Raw genomic sequence first — 22292 nt, 5'->3', positions numbered from 1 at the left:
TGCACAAACAGCTGGAAATATGCAGCTAATCATGAGAAGGGAAGGGTTTTTTGAACTTGGTCTTCCCACCTTTATCTGTATTCCTCCTAGAGAAGTTTTGCAGAGCTTCTACAAGAGATTATTTCTGATTTTGAATTTGCAGTAGCAGTTATAACCAATAGCACCTCCCTCTAAACCATGAATACCTCCATCCACGTTCAAGGAGCACAAGTTACACCACCTCAATACCTCAAATGGATTTGAGGTATTGAGCACCAGCCTGTGAAAGTATGACCCATAACTGTTCAGTCTTCTACCTGTTTCCTTTTCTCATTTCATCGTCAAAACAAGCACTTCACCTAAACTACTGCAAATTTCCTTGGGGAGGCAGCATCGCATTATGAAGCAGCCCATCAGATTTGGTTTAGAACTATAAAATGTCAGGATCAGCCCATAAGAATCCTTCCAAGTATATGGTGTAGTTCTCTTCCTATACATTATTTCTACAATCCCATTCCAGTTACCACGTTCCAAAAGCCTTTTCCGCATGCAGAGAAGCCAGGTAACACATGAGAACCCACTGCAAACAATTCTGACAGCTTCTTTGACAGATGTTCAAGACATGCTGTTGACACTATATTTTTTAACTGCTTAAGATTAATAATTAAAACTGATTCAGCACTGAGAATCTAACTTTGTTCTGATCAGGAAAAATCACGTTCAACTACAAGATGACTAGTATCGTTAAAATTCTATTTCAGAGAACTGCTGTTAAGTGCTAATTTTGCTCTTCAAATTAGGAGAGAGGATTAATAATTGAATCCAAAGACCTAGTTATACATTTTGGTGGGTTTGTTTCCTAATAGGAAGAATGACTTGAGCAGAAATCCATTAAAATTTTTAGTATTCCCATGCTAGTCTAATTCTGAGCTTTTCCATTAAGTAGCACAGTCATAATGGCATTAAACCACTTAAGCAGCAAAAACAGCACATAATTATCACTTTTAATTCAATCTTTTAGAGTGTGAATAGATACTGTACATCACTGACAATTCACACCCCTAAAGGGATTTTTCTATTCCTTCATAGCAGCTTCACAGCCCCTTGTGCTGATATAACTGACCCAAACCTGTGTAATTCTTTTCTCAAGAAAAATTCCTCAGTATAATGAGATACCAAAATTAAGCCCAGATGAAAGAGGATGTAACAATCATCTACTGCTTTATTCTTACCTTAAGGTAGATGTTCAGATATGAGTGGTAACTAGGGCACCATTATCCATGTATCAGCATATCAACATTTGAAAGTATTTGATACTCTCAGAATTATGAGCATGCTAGATATTGCACATATTAAAAAAAATAAGTCCCCCATAGAGAGTATAAAGTACATGGAAGCTCTATAGGAATGAGGGAAGAAAAGATGCAGCACATACCATCCCCACCCTTGCCCCTCAACAGACCCCACTGTATTTACCGCCTGGCACCTCTTTCCCTCGGGAATTGGGAAATGTGACATCTTATCTGTAGCCGCTGCCCAAAGCAGCAGTGACAGCGGCTTGCTCCCTGCCACCAAGGGAGCCAGGGGCAACACTGAGCATTGTAGGGTCAGGGATCCCCCAGGTGCCTTTCTCCCGGTGCCACCTCCCATACGATTAAGCCTCTGGCACACTATAGATATTACCATAGTGCAAAGGAGCAGTGGCACCTTTGCATTTTTGTATATGCTAAAGGCCAAAAAAAGGCAGAGCACAGGAGCACTGTGGTTTAGTTGTCGACAGCATTGCCTCTGCTAAAGACTGCAGCACAGTAGCTCCAGTAACAGAAGGCTGTGAAAATCAGGAGTCTAAATACAGCCCACTATTTACAAACCAAATAAAGAAATCAGACAGCTCGCTAGGACTGGCCAAACTGAGCCCCTGTGAGACAATACACCACTGTCAACGTCTGTTTGAAAGAGGCTAAAATCTGACACATCCACTAATCTCAAACGCAGCAATCTCAGACCCTATGCACTCTCCTCTTTTGCCTGCAGTCTATGCTACCCCCTGCTCACATGCCCACGCTATTAGCACTGCTTACATCCCTGTTTCACCAGAGAGCACAAAGCTTCTACAGCTGATCACAGTGCCAGAGTGACAGCATCCCCTCCTACACAGAACAACCTCGCTCTTTCATGGGTCTTCAGCTAGCAGGTAAAGATGAAGCAGTTCCTTCCCATACCAGGACCTGACATATAATGTTAATGGTACATCTCTCTGCTAAATCACAGATTTACACTTGCAGTACACAGCTCTGAGCTGCTGCTTTAACTTCGTTAATAATTTCAGTTTGTTGCAAACACATATCTACCAGACTTTTTTGTTTTGCCTCTGCACATACAGCTCAGGATTCTCCTATTTCAATATCAGTATAGGAAAGCAAAGGTCTGCTTGGAGAATCTGATACTTCAAAACCTCCGTTTCCTTGGTGAAATTAAGGGATGTCAATATCTGGTACAAGAAAGAATCTCATGGAAACTACTGATGATCAGGCCTGTCAAATGCTCTGCGACTTCCATCCTTCCTCTTCCCTTAGTGGGCTAACATCAACAGAACTTCACAGATCTTTCCATCTAGTAACAATAGCTATTTACTCATCATAGTCCCTTTTACAATAAATACCATGCCAGAAGCTTTTGTGTGTCTCCAGGTTGCAGGTAACCAAACCGGGGCAATGTCTAAAGATTTTCTCAGACACTGACCAGAACCCCTGTAAACCAAAACAGACCTAGTCCTCTGCTCGGGCTCCACAAGGCAGTGCTCGAAGAGCAAGGTTCCCCTTCTGGCTTGTCTGTGTGCCATGGGGCTGTCTTTGTCACTGCTGCTCACAACGGTGCTTCTTACCTACGCAATTTGAGCCTGAAAATCATAATTTGAAACTATAATTTTCTGCAGAGGCCCTTCTACAAATAACCTCAGACTGACAAAAGCAAGCTCCTTAAAGATGCAGCAAAATCACTTCATCACTGTTTCATGAACTTTATTTTAAAGGACTATTAAGAACCTATTCTTTCTGATAGAATTCTATTTTCATCTCCACTATTTTTTTCCTTTGGGAGCTTGAAAAATAAGATTTCTCCATCTCTGCCTTTTTTTTCCCTGTCTGTTTCTATTTGATCAATGATGATTCTTTTTATCCTGTACTTCTAAGAGAGTTGACATTAAAATGGCTAGTTCCTTTTCTCCTTCTGTTGTATTTGTGCATCAGAGCCATTCACAATGATGTCAGCTCAGCTCTGGGCATTGTCTCTGCTAGTTCAATTCCAGCTGAATTGCTGGAGCTAGCACAACATTAGCATTCACTTGATTGATTTAGCATAGCCAGAGAATAAGATGGGTTTTGCGTTCAGCTACACACATAAAAAACCAAAGAAATTATAAAGCGGTCCGAAGTTGGTAAGTTCTTTTGGAGTCACGCATCTTTTGCTTCTCATGTATCTTCCTGTGCTGAGGGCATCATTTAAATAATGGCTATTTCAATGCCAAGCCCTTCCTTGACAGTGCGCATGGATGAAAAAGGAGAGAAAAGTGATTTAAAACTATTAACATAGTTAATCAATTTAATAGATTTCAAGGCTAAAAGATCGTATTATGCATTATCTCCTACAAAATGTGGGCTATATAAGTTCATCCTGTAATTCCAGCGTCTTGTCCAACAACTGGAGAGAACACTTTTTCAGAGGTAAATACTTCAACCTGAGATTTGAAATTAGCACTAAAATTATAACACTCTCTTGTTGGCTTTAAAACTTTCTTCCTTTGTCCAGCGCCCACCCGTGACAAGGTCTTGGTGTCCTATCTGGCTGCGCACATTTGCTCAAGATGCACATGACCTACAAAGAGTCCATGTCTTTCCAGATTCCAGTTTTTGACCGTGAAGCTAAAGTGAAGAGGATGCAGGGCAAAATTTTCAGAAGAGGTGGCTAAAGTTTGGCTCCAGAATCCATCCTCCTCCAGAAGAGATGCTGAGCTGAGCAGCTGCCTGTGAAGTGAATGAAGAAATTCAGCTTTACCAACCTGAGAACGAGAATCTCCACTTCACTGTTTTATGACTTTGGAACAGGGATTCCCAAACCTTTTCCAACAATAGGATTGAAGACCCCAGCAGACACATTTGTTCAATTATGTGCTTTACAGGCTGAATGAAACAATGGAAGTATCAGGTATGTAACAGATCAGTAACAGGTGGCCTCTTCATAAAAGCCCTTTTCCTGCACTGTCTCTGCTGGCTTCAGTGGGAGCCTCAGCTATTCAAGATGAGAATTTTTAGCTTTCAGACCACACTTGAGCCCCTCTTCTGATAGAGTCAGGTAGACAAGTAGAAACTTGTGTGTTTTCCAATAGTTTCAGCATTATAAATATATGGGTGATGTGACAGCAAGGTCAGCTGTCCCAGTCCAACCACACCTTTGCATTTCTCGTAATTTCAACAGTGTCTTCTCATAGGGGGCTGTTTCTATATGGCCAATAGCACAACTGGTGTTTTAACTGCCCAGAAACGTTTGCGATAGCTCACCTCTAGCTTTGGCTACCCGCTCAGAATGTTACTGCACTGCCCTGGCTCAGCCTCTCCGCTGCACACTTACGTAACAGAGAGACAGATGAGCCTGTTTCCAAGAGAGTGGACATTCACTTCTGATCATTAACAAGCAGTCACTGTAAAAGATGACAACTCATATGTCAGCTGAAACATTTCACATTAATTGGAACAAAGTTCCTATCAAATATGTTTTGATAATAGCCAATCTCTCATGGACATTTTGGACCACACGATGAGAACACAATGTTTGATCTCTTTCCTTGGAGGCAAGAAAGAGCATCAGAAGGCAAATGCAGCTGCAACCAGCAAGGAAAGACAAACAGAACACAGCAGGGGATCAGCTGTCCATCAAGACAAGCAACTAGCCGTGGAGCTCTTCAGCTCTGTCAGCAGTTTAGATCCTGGTACAGGTCTGTGTGTTTCAAAAGCTGCTACTGTTTGAGAGCATGGTGGAAATACTACAAATGATCGGTAGCAAGTAAGGGGGGAAGGAGCAGCTAAAGAACATCTCAATGGACAGCAAGTCAGTACTCAAAGCTGAAATCTGGCCGGTATTCTGCGTGCATACAGGGACTATGTTTTAACACAAAATGAATGCACAGCCATTTGCAGTGATCTTAGAGAAGCCGGCTCTTCTGGTTCATTCCTCCCGTGTGACTCAGCATCTCCCTTGGCTTTCCTCACTTAACTTCCATCTTAAGGCTGGCCCTTCCTTGGTTATGACTTTTGACTGGTTCCCAGCCCATGGCAGACTTACTTGAAACACTTATCTCCTGCAGTTCTTAAAGAGTTTCTTGTAGTAATTTGAGATGGAGAGTTACAGGAGTACGTGTGTGTCTAAATGAGCTCTAATATAGCTCCAGAATACTTAACAACGGCTGTTGTGAGATCTTATGCATTAATATGCCATTTTAGTCCTTTTAGCGCCAAGCAACACTTTCAAGCAACACAGAAGCCAGAAAAGTCTCTTCAGGTTTATAACATGCTTTACATGCTGCTTAAACTTTCTCTTCACTGATCTGCTGCTAGATAAAAGCAATGTTGAAAATATATTAAAGTGACAGCCAAGATCTATAGCTACATTAGTCATTCTGTCAGAGCCTTGGAAAGAACCTCACTGAAGTCAAGCAGGAAAACAATTTGTTGAAGCATCAGCTGAAGCAGTGAGTCGCAACTCATTCAAATCTCTCTGAAGTACATGATCAAGCAACTGCTGAAGCCCTGAAAGCCACAATTCATTCTGCAAACAGGAGATATGTAACACAAACTTTAAAATTACCTCCAGTCTCTGGTATGTGATAACAACCTGAGTGTCCACCTAGTTATACCTTAAAAGCATCCAGGTGGGAAAAGATAGGATGAGTGATATTCCCTTAGTGTAGTAACAGAACTACCCAAGCATACAGACTGACAATATTTTCCTATCACAGTGTGTAATTACGTTTTAGTTCCACTGAATGGACATTCACTGGTCCCTTCTGGACATACACTGATCCAACCAAGATCACTATTTTGTAACATTTTTACCTGAACCACTGGCAATGGTTCCCCAGGCCCAGAAGAGTCAAGCAATCAATGTTCGAACAGATCTTTTTGCCAAAGATAACATCATTAAGCTTTGATGTCTGCAGTACAGCCACAAGCCTAAAAGAAAAATCATACCTGAATAACCAGCCAGCTGTTAGAGAATCCAGAGCAGCTCAGCTCTAAATGGACTTAAAAAAACCCCACTAAGTTCAGCCAACCAGGGCATACCTTACAATATAGGGAAACCTATGCAGGACTTTATCCTAAACACTATGTTGGCCTAAGGGTACGCTATAATCAGATAATAAAGAGATAAAACATGTAAACCCCCCGTTTTTTTTCCAAGAGGCTGTTAGAAAAAGGGAGAAAAACCATAGTTCAGTGACGCTCCTTCAAATCAGATGTCAATCCTAACCTCTTGAGAGATGATGTGTAGAAAGTGATTCTGACACACTTCTTTCCACCTGGGGCTCAGGAATAATTACTACTAAAGGAAAGAAAGAGTTACAGCAGTAGAAAAATGTTTCGGCTTTACTCTCTGAATATTAACTGATCTTGTGCGGGCTTCGCGCTCCGTGCTGGGGGAAGACAAGTGAAACGCGCTTCCAGCACCATTGTGTCGGTCGGGAAACTTAGGGCAGCGTATGAAACGGCGTCAGCAGGTTTGATCCCGGGTGTGAGTCAAGGCCGGTTCTAACTTTCCGTCGCCATCCCGTCCCCGCTCACACACCTGCGAACTTAAAAGCGGCGCGTTTGCGCTGAACTTTAACTGCTTTCCCCGTTAGTCACGCAGATAGGCTCACAAAGAGAGGTTCGGATGGATGCAGGGAACAAACATGCCGCCAACCGGGCTCCGCCGGCACGGCGCTCCTGCCCCCACCGGCCCGGCCAAGGCAGGCCCTCCCCCCCCGCCCCGCGACGGCGCCCTGCGCCGCCCTCCTGCCCCGACGGGACGCCCGCCGCCGTGCGGAGCCGCTGCCGCCAAGGCAGGGCGCGGGGAGAGACCTCCAAAGGGACAGGGCGCCGTGAAGGGGGAGGGGGCGACGGCGGGGCCGGGACCACACCGCGAGATGGCGTCCGTGCCAGCGAGCGACCGGCGGGCGGTGCCTAGAAGGGCCCCGCCGACCGCTTCCGGCGGGGAAAAGGAAGGGGCGGGGCGAAACGCTTCCGGGGCGGGGCGGGGCTGCAGGTACCCGGGCGCGGGCGGCACCGGTAAGCGGCGGCGGATGGGCGGGAGCGGGTCCTGCAGTGCTGCGGGTCATGGCACCGGCCTCCGCGGTTGTAAGGCTTCCCCCCGGTGCGTCGGGTGGGCCAGGCCGCGCCACGGGCAGGGTCCCGGAGCGGGACGGTCGGGCTCTGCCGCCGCACACGGGCCGGGAGGCGGCCGGCACCGCGGCGTCTCGGTGCTGCGGGGCAGGGGCCGGGCGGGGGCCTTGCGATCTCGGCGGTGGAGCGGGACCGGGGTACAAGGCGCACACACACCCCTCGCGGGGTCCGTTGTACCGTTACCGGTAACGAGAGCCAAGATGAGGAATGTTCCGTGTGCCATCTCCTTTTCACCATCCTGATGCATAGGTTAAGGGAACTGCAGCCGGATTTAGAAATTGAGGAACGTCTTAAAACCCTACATATTATCCATAGACTATACATACTCTTCTTATTCCTGTAAGCTCTTACAGTGTGTCTCCTTTCTAGGAAAAATGATTTCCGAAAGCAGCTCCTTCGTGAAGGGTGTGGTGCTGGGAGGAGCCTTCTGCATGTTGGTGACACTTCTCGGACACATAAAGGTGGGCCATGGGACCAAAGCGCATCACCACGAGCACCATCACATCCAGGCTCCCAACAAAGAAGATGTCTTAAACCTTTCGGAAGGTGAACGTGTGGAGCTCAGTAAAAGCATCCGCGTTTATTGTATCGTCCTTGTGAAACCAAAAGATCTGGGGCACTGGGCTGCGGCGAGAGAGACGTGGAGCAAGCACTGCGACAAGGCAGAATTCTACAGCTCTGAAAACGTCAAAGTGTTTGATTCTGTAACCCTCAACACAAATGATATGTGGGTGATGATGAGAAAAGCTTACAAGATAACATATGAACGCTACAAAGATGAATTCAACTGGTTCTTTCTTGCATACCCAACAACATTTGCTATTATTGAAAATCTCAAGTATTTCTTACTGAAAAAAGACCCCTCGCAGCCTTTTTATATAGGCCATACTGTGAAATCTGGTGACCTTGAGTATGTAGATGGTGAGGGAGGAATTGTCTTAAGCATCGAATCACTAAGACGACTCTCCCATGTTCTTGAAGACTCTGACAAGTGTCCAGAGCAAGGAGGCATGATCTGGAAGCTTGCTGAGGATAAACAGCTAGCCATCTGCCTGAAGTATACAGGAGTGTTTGCCGAAAACGCAGAAGATTCAGAAGGAAAAGACGTCTTTAACACTAAATCAGTCGGTGCTCTCATTAAGGAAGCAATGTCTACTCACCCTCAGCAGGTGGTGGACGGCTGCTGCTCTGACACGGCCATCACGTTCAGCGGACTGGCCCCAAACCACATGCACGTGATGATGTACGGCGTTTACAGGCTGAGACCCTATGGCCACACATACAACGATGCACTTATCTTCCTTCCGCCTGCGGGCTCGGACAATGACTGATGCCTCTTCAGAGAAGACCTGGAACCATGGAGTCAGCTTTTTTCATGACACGCATTTGTACTGACAGATTCGATTTTGTATCTGGTGGTACTGGTGTACAATTTTTTTTGCACATTGAGGCTTGGTGAAGCTCTTAATTTTAAAAGTGGAAGGAGAACTTTTTTCTAAATCTTTTATACAGAAATGCTTCTGGCTTTTGACAGTGCTGAAATGAAAAAGAAGTTAATGTTTATGATAAAAGGAAATTAAGTTTATATGGGGGGTTTGTACATGTAAGTATTTATTAATGAAAATTCAAATTAACTTTAGCCTACTGTTACAAATATATTTTTGCAAGACTTTGATTCTTTCAATCCTTCCAGGCATTTCTAGAATGTCTTTATATCTTTCTAAGATGTACCAATAAAACTGACAACAGATTCAGTCTCAAAGACTAACTTTAAGCTACTTCTTTACACTGAACTACAGAAAAGCCTAAGCTATGCTGCGTGTCCAGCACCTGTCGCTTTATGTACATCCTCCTAACCCAGTAATTAATTGGCAGGAAGCAAACTGATAAGAGATCTGTTAGGAAGTTGCAGCAGAATAATATTAAATGACCTTTGGACTGATGTATTTAAGCAGACAAAAGAACAAACATTATCTGAGTAAGTATTAACATGGTCAGGTAGCCTGTTAGCACAAGAATAATTTCTCATTTTAAATGTCACTTCATCTATAGAGTGTATTAGAATAAAAGTCCAGTATTATTTTTCAGTTGTTAGTGGTGTTAATAGCAAAGACAAGGAATAAGTTGGTTAACTGTCAATACAAATGTAGTGTAGATGTATTTACGGGTATTTTTAACACCAGGATGCAGAAAGCCCAACACATGTCCACAGCCCCAGCCTGTCTTTGAATGTTATGCAGAATTGGTTACAGGCACAACAAAGCAATATGCAGAACTCCACGGTTTGGGGGTGGTGGTGTGCAGTGGGTTGGGTTGTTTGGGGTGTTTTGTTTTTGGGGGGTGTGTGTGTTTTAAAGATTGTGCACACTTGAAATCAGTTTTATACAAGGTACCACCAGATCACACTCCCTTCCTGTCTTAGCAAGTGGGAATAAACAGCACTTCAATATTTACTCCATTTAGAATTCACTGAGCCGACCTGCATGTTTCAAGACTTAAGGTACTACATCTGTCTGCTACACCTATGACTATCACAGGCTGTGGTGGTACTAGGATATCCATAAAAGACCTGAGAAGAGAGTATGTTATCTCACCTTTCTTTAATAGAGCATTTGTAATATCTAATCCTATCCTGAGCTGCAAGGGGACAGGTGGGGAACTGAAACAGCTGCTTCAGAGCTGATGGGAATATCCACATCTTTTTTTGTTTCAAGCAACAGGTCCTCCATTGTTGACAAGAACGGCAAGACAGCTGCTCAGAGCCCCAAGCAAGCTAGTGCAGCTCAGCTTTCAGAAGGTGCACCTTGTCTCGCCTTCTGCGCATTCTCCTCCTCCAGTTCAGACCTCAGCTGACATAGCAAGACAAACGTACACAATTTCTGCCAAAACTTAGATAAAACTTTAGTATTTTGACAACTTTTTGCTAAATTGGTATACAAATTAATTTAAGCACGATTTAACTTGCATCTTCTTACAGAATCATTTATAAAATGTTAGATCCACAGTTGGGAATATTGACAAAGCCAGACGAAGAAAGTATAATTTTGATTTCAGTGGTGTCTCTGATATCAAAGAGAGCTCTGACCCTGCTGCAACAACAGCAGTCACAGGGCAAGTCGAGGAAGAAAAATGGGAGCTAGCAATCCAAACCAGAATACATTTCATTTATCACAGATATGAGAGGTACTGTAACACAACAGGGGGAGACAAGATGGAAGGGGAAAAAAGCAAGCCACAGAACTCAAAAGACAAGCTTATTTTATGCAAAAAAGAACCACTGAAGCACAAACCGATTCCCCATCACATTAACAAGAAATTAGTCCATTTATACGAGAGTCTTTAAGATGCATTAAAATGCATTCTGAAGTTAAGGTCTGAGGTTTGACCACACTTTCTTCTGTTACACTGCTGTAATAATCACCTTCACCTTTGTCTTCCTACATCAGTTTCAGATTTACCTTGTCATTTTCAAAAGTACGCCCTTGTAAATAGTTTTACAGGAAAAACTTAGACGTTGCACATTATTAGGTAACACACTGCATCTCCCATGTCTTAGTGTGACTTTAGAATCCGATGGAGAACACCTCTGCCACTATCTCCTGTAAAGGTCCCGGGGTGGGGAAACAAACATGCAGAACAGCACCAAGACAAGGCACTTGCATACAAAATTACATTCTGCCATTGTAAAAGACAGGTGTTAGAACAGAGACTTGAAATATTAATAAATGCTTCCAGAGACAGAGTTACGAGTGGTAGATCTTAAACTTTCCTTAGTTTATTAAATGATCCCATGGCACAGGCTGTTCTCCATAGCCACAGCTTTGGGTTGGGTATGCGTCGCTGAACGAAGTTGGATTACCCCGACGAACACACGGTGCTCTTTAACCTGTTCTGTAGATGTACATACACATGGCAGTGTGCACAAGCTGAGAACTCCTTTGAAGTTCCACCTGAAGAAGCTGCTCCTGGCTACACTGATAACATTGTTTTGCTATCGTGCCTTTTATAAACAGTGATTTTGTTTCTGCTCCTAAAATAAGAAGGCAAACGGAGTAAAGCATCAGGCACCAAGCTGGCACACGCTCCATTTGGGGTATGCCCACCACTACTATAAACTCCACTATAAGGAGAGTCGTATCAAACAGTGTTGGCAGGTAGAAATTTGAACATATATATATATATATATTCTTCAGATATGAACTAGCATAGAGGAATTTCTAGTCCACATACCAGTTTAAGTTCATAAATCCTATACAGATAAATGGATATTCAAAAGAAAATCTTGAAGTAAAATACTGAAGTTAATGCTGTTAATAAATTAAGTTAAAAAATAAATGTCAAAAAAATGACTTCTCCACATTCAAGAAACAGGTAGACTTACAAGATGTTAATCAGAAGAAAAAATCTGAAATGTTTCAGAGGTTTTATAAACCGTATTAATTACGTTTCACATACACTTTATATTACTCTTTTAAAAGAAGAGTGCAAAAATGTAAACATTTCTTGGCTTTTTCCTCCTTTTTGTCTGAAATAGTCTACTCACAGTCCATGCAGGATGTTTCCATCAGATATCTTCAGTCACTGAAGACTTGTGTTTAAGACAAAAGAACTGTAAGAAAAAGAAATCTAGAAAACTATTGTAGCCTAACGATACTTTCGCATTCACTTGATTTATTTAGCATAGCCACAGAACAAAATAATTTGTACATTCAGTCACGTTAAAAACAAGGAATTACAAAGCAGTCCACATTTAATCTAAGTGCATTCCTTTGGAGTAACACAGTTCCTTTTGTTTCACTTGTATGTCTTCATATGCCAAAGGCCATCATTTAAATAGTGGATATTTTCGATACCAATCCCTTTGTTGACCTTCTCACTGTAGAAGAAGGAAAAAGGCACAGAAGTATTAGCTAGGTTAAGTGTTCAAGCAGTACAAAATACAATATTTGAAGTAGAAAATGCAACATTTGTCAACTGGAAGCAGAGAAGCTATCACCCAGAGTCATAACCTTCAAAAGCAGGTGGACAAGAAACAGTATTTGTTATTACATGTACCCACAGTGCTCAATGATAAGAGGACAATATTTGCCTTCCACATTTTGTCAACAACCTTCCACAATATTTTTAACTACTTCTTTGTGGGAGGTAGTTCTTCAGACAACACTTTTGTTACTTTCCTTAATTTTAGCATTTCTTTGTCAAAGTAGCACAGCAGTTGTGACCCTCTCCCTCCAGCACAGGAGGTGGTATAACCTGGCTGGAACGTGGAATGTGACAAATTCTGGTTCCAAGTGTGCCACTGACACAGTCAAATGCAGGTGAGCTGCTTCGCTGCTAGTTGCGGGACATCTACCCACTTAGTAAGAGTTATAAATTCTAAATTCATATGCCAAGGACATGCAGCATATTACAGACATACAATCCTGTATTTTTTGCGTCACGCAATCCTTTAAAAAAAGGATTGGTTTGTATGTCTGCATTGGACTGATGTTCTTTTTTCCAGTACGTTATTCCATGGAAAAAAATCTAGTTTTGTCACAATAAACAAATCTCATCGATCTAGGACTGATAATTTTCATTCCCCTGGAGAATATAAGTTAGTGTATTTACACTAAGCGTTCCATTACTTATACAACTTGTCCAAAAGTAATCAGGAAGGAAAATAATGCTGTGCTAATTGCATTACACATCATGTATCATAATCACACCAAGTGACTGATATCATACTGTTTCACAGTTTTCCGGTTTAAACAACATCACACAAAAAATCATGCTAACAGGCTGCATAGATCAGTATCATTTCATTTTCCTCTCCAGTTCATGCTGCTTCTCAGAGGAGCACTATATTCAGCTGCAAGGCTGCTGAACTTGAAGTGAGGATTAGGAATAAGATAATCTTGGTTTGCAGCAATCACAGCAGATCACTGCAGATGTATGACTGGGACAAAAGTAGCTGTTCTTTCCATCTACTCTTGGAGACTTCTGAAGGCACTACAAAGAATCCTGAGGAATATAATTCCTCGTCAGCTACAGCAGGTCCAAATCCAGGTTGCTGCAGTCCCACTCTGTCACTGTCCTCTGTAACACATTCCCACCTCTTTCCCTTGTGCTACCATTGTGACTTAGGTCCGCAGAGCAACACAGTACAGAACATGATCCTGCAGAGAATTATCCCCACAAGAAAGAGCAACTTGTTTTCATGAAAATCAGCTTCCTCACTCACAGAAGGCCTAGACAGGGCTGGAACAAACACAGCCTAAACCTGCTGGGCGGTTCTTACCTCCTGCTGTAAGATATTACAGGACTTAAAATGACAGAACAGTTTAGCTACTTACAATTTAGCACTATCTGAATGCTAAGAACAACTAACATCCATTTCCATTTTCTGTCTCACTTCCTTCTCAAATAGTTTTCAGTTGATGTTTATCCCCTGAACAGACCTCTACATTTCACAAGAAGCTCAGCTAAGCCAGCAAGCACATCAAGAAGGAATGCTGCATGTGGGCACAAGGTAAAGACAAAGAGAAAGCCACAGTGGGAAGGCCAGCTGGTCAACCAAGTACCAGCAGGGCTTTAGTCTCTGCTGTCCCTGCAGACAAAAATCACTTCAACGTTTTCAGTCCCTTCAAATCCAAATTACATCTCTTGCCCAGCCCAGGTAGTAAGTACTCAATATGAGTATTTCTTTGTCCAGCAAGATCTTTGAGAAAGTATGATCAGAGAACAACAAGTACTAACATTCAGCAGTAGTACTAATGTTGTGCATCTTAAAACCCATGTTCAAACGAAAAGAACTATTTGATTCCATTTGGTAAACAGTTAAGTAGCAAAGATACTCCCTGACTCTCCTTCCTTCCCCGAATATTAATCAACAAAATGAAATCTTAAGAAATTCTGTACTTGAACGACATACGCTGCAACAGTGCTGCAGTAACCTTGACAGTGGTGCTTATATTCCAAACTAACATAGGAATAACATGGTACAGGTTATATTTCAATTTTTAAAACACTTACATGTCCTCAGCTGACATCTTCATTACTCCCACACATAATGCATGTTGTTTTCCCTCTGCCATTATTGCCTACAAATTACCGCTAAGGAAAACGATTATTTTTTTAAAAAAAACAAACCAGTTTCAGAAAAGTAAAAGCAACGTGAGGAAACAGCTTTCCAAGAAGTTTCAAAATCCCTTGTTTAACTGTTACCCTTTCAGTAATTCTAGAGCGCTAGCTCTTAAAGATAAGCAAAACAATGCACTGCATTTAACAATTGAATCAGTGTGTAGAACAAAGCATGTACTTATGAACTTGGAACAGCAATTACAAAAAGAGATCTCCCAGCACTACACTCCATTTCCTCCTTTGTGCCTAACACAGAGATGACGGCCTCATCCTTTCTGAACAAAACTGCACACATTTTGGGGCCATTTTAGATTCCAAGGTACAGCAGAATTGAGACACTAACATCCCAAAAACCAGAAGTACTGAAATCAGACATGTCCTTCTCAAAGCTTAGCAACATGTGATGCTAACTGCTGATCTTTTCCTACAGCACCTAACAAACAACAAAAGCAGCACAGCTTGGTATTATTAATGCTGTATTTGCTCAGGGGTCCTTTCTCAGTAATAATAAGCAGGAGTGAATTAGCATACTGTCCTCATTTTACATATGCTAATTTTATCAGATACACAGAGCAAGTCCTGACTACAGCAAAGCTGATCCTAAACATCTTTCCAAATTCCCTAGGAACAGGAGCAAATTCTTCTTAACCAACCTTGGATCTCCTTTAGTTATAGGAGACAGGGGACAAACTATACTGCACCTCATCTAATTTTACAGTTCTGCATAAAAATCACAAAGGAGCTCCACTTATTGATTAGATTAATGGAAGAGCATCCCAGCCAACAGCACAGCAGGAATAGTTATTTGGTTTGGAATATCACAGTAAGTAAAAAAATTTAACAACTTTAACCTTGCCAAATAATATCTGAACCTCTGCAGCTCTTTATACCATTAAAATCCAAAGTAATTCAGATTACAATCAGCTGAGAACACAAGTACAGAAATTTAACTCATCTCACAGCAAGCAGTAATTCACAGTTAAAGAAGGATACAACAACTGTATCAACGGCAGCAGGGTAAAGCTTTGCTCCAGGAGACGTCAGGCCAGGGCACATTATATTAGCTCCGCTTAGTACAAATTTAATGGCGCCTTTATCAACCTGCTGATGTGGTAGAATAAATGGGTCTAGGAGGGGAAAGATACAGCATTACCGTTAACACAGTAAGATGACAACATGAAAAACTCATTATCAAGTCAGTTTAGGGACAATTAGATACATAGTGCACTATGGGTAAGAAGTTTGAGAAACAATTCCCAGAACTCCTGCTGGACTGTACTGTCCCGAAAGGACACAAGTGCTGTTCCTCCAGACCACATCCTTTGTCTGAGAACCAAAGGATAATCCAACACTAGTTCTACACCTCCTGCGTACTCATATGCCCACACACTGAGTAACAATTTTAAGAAGTTGCCCCAGAGAAATCAATCACGCAAGTGCCCATATACTGAGGTCTTAAATCCCTCAAATTACATGTACAACCTCTTACATGAAAAAGAACAGTTTAATGTTAACAGGACAAAAAAGGTAAAGGTGGACAAAATTCATAAAGGCTGCCAGCTCTCCAAGACATCCTTCAACCTTCCTGAAGTATTTCAAACACTGAGATTTGACCGAATAACATTTTTAGGGACACTCATGCTCCTCCAAATCAGAGTAACAAAATCAAGCAGTACAGTGAGAGGAAGAAAAATAATGCAAGAGGATAAGTTGTAAAAAGGAGAAAGTATGCAATATAAATTCTTATGGGCGACAAACATACATTACATCATTAAACTCATAATTAAAGAATATTTTTCTAGTAAGAACCTACAAGTATTTACAAGGGAGCAAAAGGGATTTAAAGGAGGACTCGAAAGAACAAAGATAGGGACTAACAACAGGAAATTTAGATCTCTGCCCTAGGGAAATATCTCTCAAGGTTTTTTTGCAGAGCTTTACACAACTTAATTCTTAGAAATCAAAGTTTAGATTGCTTAACATATAGCATTATAACAATTATGGGTGAAGCAATCCATATAGGCACCTGAAATAGCAAAGCAATAAATTACAGTTGAGACAGTATAATATATCTTTAGGATCTATTCTGCAATAGATATATGCATAGAAAGTAGTATGTTCTTTTTAGTTCAGTTCTACAGAAGTCCTGTGGCATCAAGTGCTTGCCCCTCTCCCCCTACTACCACCATCCTCAGGACACTTACATTTGTGAAGCAACCTTAGTGTCGGGTAAAAAATCCCTTCTCTCTGTCTGAAGAACAGCAACTCCCCATTCACAGTGAGGATTTCTATGTGTTCATGACTGCAAGATTAAAAAAAAAATTATTCCAACAGACACTTAACCCTTTTATAGTTTAAATGAAATATTTCACTTCACAGATTCTGGTCTATCTTGTCATCTGAGAATTAAGACAGCCAATTAGCAAGAAAATTTAAAACTAAAAATTTTTTTTATGGCTTGTTCTTCAACACTGGCCTGCACACTTCCTTCCCCTTTAAAAAAAAAAAATCTACAAGCATCAAGCTGCTCACAAACTGTATTTCTCTGGCTTTTTTAAAATGCAATAGAAAGAGTGGAAAAGGAGAAGGAATCGGCAAAAACATACTACCCTCTACTAAAAAAAAAAAAAAGACAATAACCCATAAAATATATGGAAGCCCAAAAATAGTAAAAAAAAAACCAAAACTACTGGGAACTATCAAAGCAAGTTTGAGCTTCCATATCCATGAAGCTGAATGCTTCCCTCCAACAACAGCCTGATCCATGGAGAGCCCTCGAGTATGTTGCACATTCACTACCAGGCAACATTTTTGTTTTCCTCAAACATCCTCCTAGCACCCCTTCAAGAACGGGACAAGCAAATGCAAACTTTCTGGTTTGGCCATATCATAGGCTATTATCTGTTAAGAAATTATAAACACTTTTCAAAACCACCAGGTTCATCTACTATACAAAATTAACTTATAAAGGACGCAATCCTATCTCCTCGGAAGCCAGGGTTAAGAGAAAAGGAACTTACCATCTTACTATTTTGACTGGGTCTTTCTTTGGCATAATTTGGTTTAGCCATGGTTCAATAACAGGAAACTGGTCTATCAGCTGATTCTTAATACCTTTAATAACTGAAGTCTTCAGCTGGATGCAGTTTGATACATTCTCCTTTTCATCAAATCTGTCAAGTGAGTGAGAGTATTTCAGAAACGCACAATTTTCTGCCCCACAGACGCCACACCTCAGCAGCATTCTTCAGAAACGCCTATAAATTCTCTGTAACACCTCAGCAGCACTGCATCCGTCCAACCCTCAAATCTAGGATGTCACGAGGCTTGAATTTGTCCCCGGGAACACCGGGCCGGGGAAGACAGGGAGGCGCCCACCAGCAGGCTGCCTCTGTGCCTGAACTTTGCGTACGTCCATGAAACACGTTTTTAGCCTCACGGACGCACCTTGGCGCACAGCGTTATCCCATCCGCCTGGCAGGCTTTACTGGTAACGCCAACAGCCCCGTGCAGATGCGCTCAGGAAAGCTCTTCACCTTTACAGTACGAGCTGTGCTTTGTCCCACCCCTGAGTTCAGACAACTTCATGACTCAGCTCGCTCTTTAGATTTTTTGGGTTTTTTTTTTTTTGGCTTAAACAAGCAAGTGCCCGAGCAGCCCAGGTGAGGCCAGCCCGCCCTGCCCTAGCCCCGGCCCCCGGAGCAGGGCCCGGCCCCGCGGGCGCAACGCTGAGCCCAGGAGGGCAGTGCCGAGGCCCAGGGCCGAGGCGGGGGGCACCGGGTCCGCCCCGGCCCCCCTCCTTCCCCACCCTCCAGCCGCCCCCCGAGCCCAGGAGCGGGCGGGTTGGGCCCCACTCACTTCTTGAACATCCTGGGGGCAGCGGGCGCCGGGGGGCGGCGGCGGGGGCACCCGGGGCCTCCGCGCTCCCTCACACGAGGCTCCCGGACCACCCCTCCACGCCAAACCGGAAGCGCCGCGAGCTTTACGGCCTGTCGCGCCGCTCCGTGACAACGGAACGCGCCCAGCGGCACCGGGGCGAGGGCGGGGTGGCGCCCCGACGCATGCGCACAAGCGGCGGCCGGGACGGAGCCCGTCCCACCGTCGGCCCCACGATTTGACCCAGGATCGCCGTTCCCTCGTTCGGAAGAGCGTGGCTTCGCTCCGGCCTACGAAACCGCCAGCGAGGGGAAGCGCCAACCTTAAAATCGGTCCTTTCTTAAGATTCCCAGAATCACAGAACGGCAGGGGCTGGAAGGGACCACTGGAGATCACTTCATCCAACCCCCTGCTTGAGCAGGCACCCCCAGAGCAGGGGCACAGGACCGCGTCCAGGCAGGGTGTGAATGTCTCCAGGGAAGGGACCCCACAGCCTCTCTGGGCAGCCTGTGCCCCTGCTCTGGCACCCGCACAGCAAAGGGGTTTTTTCTCATATTCAGGTAGAACTTCCTGTGTTCCAACTTGTGCCCGTTGACCCTTGGCCTGGCATTGGGCACCACTTAAAAGAGTCTGGCCCCATCCTCTTGACACCCACCCTCTAGATATTCATAAGCATTTATAAGAGCCACCCTCAGCCTTCTCCAGGCTGAACAAACCAGGGTCTCCTCAGCCTTTCCTCCTAAGGGAGATGCTCCAGTCCCCTGATCATCTCCACTGCTCTCTGCTGGACCCTCTCCAGTATTTCCCTGTCTGTCTGGAAGTGGGGAGCCCAAAACTGGACACAGCACTCCAGATGTGGCCTCACTAGGGCAGAGTAGAGGGGGAGGATAACCTCCCTCGCCCTGCTGGCCACACTCCTTTTAATGCACCCCAGGACACCATTGGCTTACTTGGCCCCAAGGGCACGGTGCTGGCTCAGGGTCACTTTGCTGTCCATCATCACAGCAGTTCAAAGCATTCACACTGAGGCAGGCAGCTTTCCCTGTAGCTTCCCAAGGCACACATGGAAACCCATCAGCCACAGCACAAGTACGGCCAAGGCATGGGGCAAGAGATGGCAGGGTGTTGGGCTCCGCTGGACGCCCTCCTGCCGTGGGCCATTCCGCCCAAGGCACATGCATGGCTTCCTCAAGCTTTCACAAGAACCAGGTGCTTGTTACTTGCAGATATGGCGCTGTTTTCCCAAGTAATCCATCGCTTTTCGTTAATGTAAATCCTTTGAAAGAAAAAGTGCCAGTAACTGCTAACATCATTTAAATACAAAATATGTCTCACAAGGAAAAATGTGGCAACCTTCTAATAAGCAAAGCAGATGCTACCTGCCCCCCAGTTTCAGAACAGGACACAAGATCCTGTCTATGGGATAATGAAAAAAGTTGGGTTTCTTGTCAAATGCTTGAGTCAGCCAGGGAATCGGTCAGAGGTGACGGTGCCATGTCCTTCAAGGTGGAGAAGGAGCAGAAGAAACCTGCTTCCAGTGACGATCTCAACTGCCAGAGAGAGAGATGGGTTCTGCTGAAGACTATTATGCTACATGGTGTTTATTAAAATCAAATTAGGTTTTGCTTGGTGATGACTGCAGTAATTGTGGATATTAATAGACAAACATAGATAGAGGGAATTCACTATGCTGCTTCTTCACTCTTTGAAGAGCAGGCAGGCATCATTTTTAGGCAGGTAGCTGCTAGAGAAGCCCATGTATGGGCGACTGCCCTATTTCTTTTTAGGGTAATGGAAATGTTACCACTAGCATAAAGGAGAGAAGGGAGAGGACATAAAAGACCAAGTCATCATTTATGCTAACTACCAAGCTCTTTTTTCCATACAGAATAAATTAATCAGCTTCACTACTGTAACAACGAATTAAATATTACAGAGTTACATCAGTCACACAAAGTAAAATCAAGTCTTTACACGTGGTATCATTTATTCAAATAGTGAAACAGAGAGTAAGGAACACACTAGTAACTTTTTAAAAGGATACAAATGAACTATGGCATTATATAAATCTTCAGGCATTTAACTTATGAACACCACCTCCACCAACTTTGTGGCATCACTAAAAATACTAAGCTATAATCAGGAATTTGATTTTAACTGAAACACAGCAACATTGCACATGCCCAGATTAGAAAGTGAGAACAGGAGTTTATCAAACTGACAAACTATTCCACACATTTTTTTGTGCTCCTCAGAATAACTTCTATTAAATAACACTTTGCCAAGTAAACAATCCTTGCAGGTGTGCTCACATTTTTAAAAACTGTAGTGAAAAATTCATCATACTCTCACCTCGAACGTAAACTTTTACCCTCAGTGACTCCCGATAAACATGGCACATCTCACTGAAAACATCCGAATCACCGCTTCCACACTAGCCTCAAACAGCAAGATTTGCTCCTAATTTTCAGGAATGGCTTTTCATTAACAGGAAGCTCTTATCTCCATTCTTCTGCTACCTGAAAGCACGGGCACCACTGGCTGCCTTCAGGGCGGAGCTAACCTTGAGTCTCAACATCTCTGTCTTCTCTTCCAAATGCTTTTTGCTGGTGTAGCTACAATGACTTCCAAGGCCAGCTAACTGCTTGCCCAATCTAAATTTGCTTGTACAGAAGATTTTTGAAGAAGATTCCAAGCACCTAGACTGGAATTTTGTAATATAGCTGTCATTATTGTTCAGCCTCATCACAAAAAGTCTTTGCTATGGTTGCAGTGTCACTGTGAAGTAACAGAATTTTAAAAGCATGGTACCTGGGTAAAACCACCAAAGCAAGAAGCACATACAGCAAATGGCTTTACAAACCCTCCAGCTCCGAAACCACCCTTCAGGATCATACGCTAAATAGAAAGGATTTGGAATCGCTTCCCACCGTATGTTTCAGTGGGAAAAGGGCAAAATCTATCGTACCTGGCTTCCTCCCAGGTCCCCAGCGCTTCACCTCACCTTCACCTGCTCTCCCACATATCCCAGACCATGACCGGTCTGGAGCTGCGTATCCTGACTGGTGGGACACAGCCACCGACTCTTCCCCACCAGAATGACTACATGGACAGGATAACCCTCCTGCTTCTCCAAGAAACGGAACACTTACATCTCCTCCATTATAAATCCAAATCAAGGCTCTGCAGAAATGTAAGATCTCTTACATCTCTACACCTCTTACCGAATTTGGCTTAAGTGAACATGACAGTTACTGGGAACAGGGGAGAACTTGACAGCATAATCATATAATTTTTATTTACTTAGCAAACCTGTTTATTTCTGTTGCATTTGATTTGGAAGGTAGCTTCCCAGTGCTTGGGAACTACACAATCTGATCTAAAGCCAGTCAAAAACAGACTGAAGCTCTGGGTTTTTTTAATCTGGAAAAACTACTTTTCTACACCAGAGTAGCATTAGGTTTCAGGCCTCAGGAGCTACCTGGCAGTTACTCGGACAGAAAACACACTCCAGAAAAACCTCAGTATAATTACATTCGTATCAATCTGGGCCACAGTTTCTGTCAAGACAAGTTAGCATTATCTTTTTCTATCAAACACAGAAGTGCCAACAGCCTTCCCCGAGGAGCTGCGCTGTCAGGGAGGCAGGTGTAAGCTCTTGGCTGAAGTCCTTGGAGAGTCTCTTCTGGAAGAAAAACTTGTCGCTTGTTTTGTTACTGTTTCTGCTGCTATTTCTCAACAGTGATGGAATCCTAATGGTGCCCGTGGAGACTGCACATTTCCTTTGGTAACAGATACACCAGCATCAAAAAGGAGCCACTGTAGGGCCACGATTTCTGGTTTTGCTTCCGAATGTTTAAAAAGGGAAAAAAAAGACAACAA

At 43.4% G+C, this 22292-nt stretch overlaps 2 protein-coding genes and 1 long non-coding RNA gene across 6 annotated transcripts; 1 reads left to right on the top strand and 2 right to left on the bottom strand.

Moving 5' to 3' along the window:
* Positions 1 to 2982: 2982 nt before the first annotated feature.
* LOC142063414 (uncharacterized) lies at positions 2983 to 6995 on the bottom strand. 2 transcript variants are annotated; one of them, XR_012662753.1, is made up of 4 exons: positions 6817 to 6995; positions 6087 to 6203; positions 4536 to 4675; positions 2983 to 4001 (listed from the first exon to the last, which is right to left on the bottom strand). It is a non-coding gene; the product is annotated as an uncharacterized LOC142063414 (long non-coding RNA). The 2 variants fall into 2 exon arrangements; XR_012662754.1 differs by lacking the exon at positions 6817 to 6995 and adding an exon at positions 6502 to 6571.
* A 234-nt stretch (positions 6996 to 7229) lies between these two features.
* C1GALT1C1 (C1GALT1 specific chaperone 1) lies at positions 7230 to 9499 on the top strand. Of its 3 annotated transcripts, none has more exons than XM_075107152.1 (2): positions 7230 to 7275; positions 7782 to 9499. In XM_075107152.1, exon 2 carries the CDS (start codon positions 7787 to 7789, stop codon positions 8741 to 8743), a length of 957 nt encoding a protein of 318 aa, XP_074963253.1. In that variant the 5' UTR covers positions 7230 to 7275; positions 7782 to 7786; the 3' UTR covers positions 8744 to 9499. The 3 variants fall into 3 exon arrangements, with proteins under 3 accessions (XP_074963253.1, XP_074963252.1, XP_074963254.1); XM_075107151.1 differs by having other exon boundaries at positions 7230 to 7298; XM_075107153.1 differs by lacking the exon at positions 7230 to 7275 and adding an exon at positions 7295 to 7367.
* A 2564-nt stretch (positions 9500 to 12063) lies between these two features.
* MCTS1 (MCTS1 re-initiation and release factor) lies at positions 12064 to 18527 on the bottom strand. The gene is made up of 6 exons (XM_075107155.1): positions 18393 to 18527; positions 17555 to 17707; positions 16739 to 16836; positions 15528 to 15661; positions 14427 to 14494; positions 12064 to 12288 (listed from the first exon to the last, which is right to left on the bottom strand). Exons 1-6 carry the CDS (start codon positions 18401 to 18403, stop codon positions 12207 to 12209), a joined length of 546 nt encoding a protein of 181 aa, XP_074963256.1. The 5' UTR covers positions 18404 to 18527; the 3' UTR covers positions 12064 to 12206.
* Positions 18528 to 22292: the final 3765 nt, after the last annotated feature.

This window comes from Phalacrocorax aristotelis, chromosome 11 (genome assembly GCF_949628215.1).
Source record: "Phalacrocorax aristotelis chromosome 11, bGulAri2.1, whole genome shotgun sequence".
NCBI classification, from domain to species: domain Eukaryota; kingdom Metazoa; phylum Chordata; class Aves; order Suliformes; family Phalacrocoracidae; genus Phalacrocorax; species Phalacrocorax aristotelis.
This window is presented reverse-complemented; position numbering and strand designations above follow the sequence as displayed.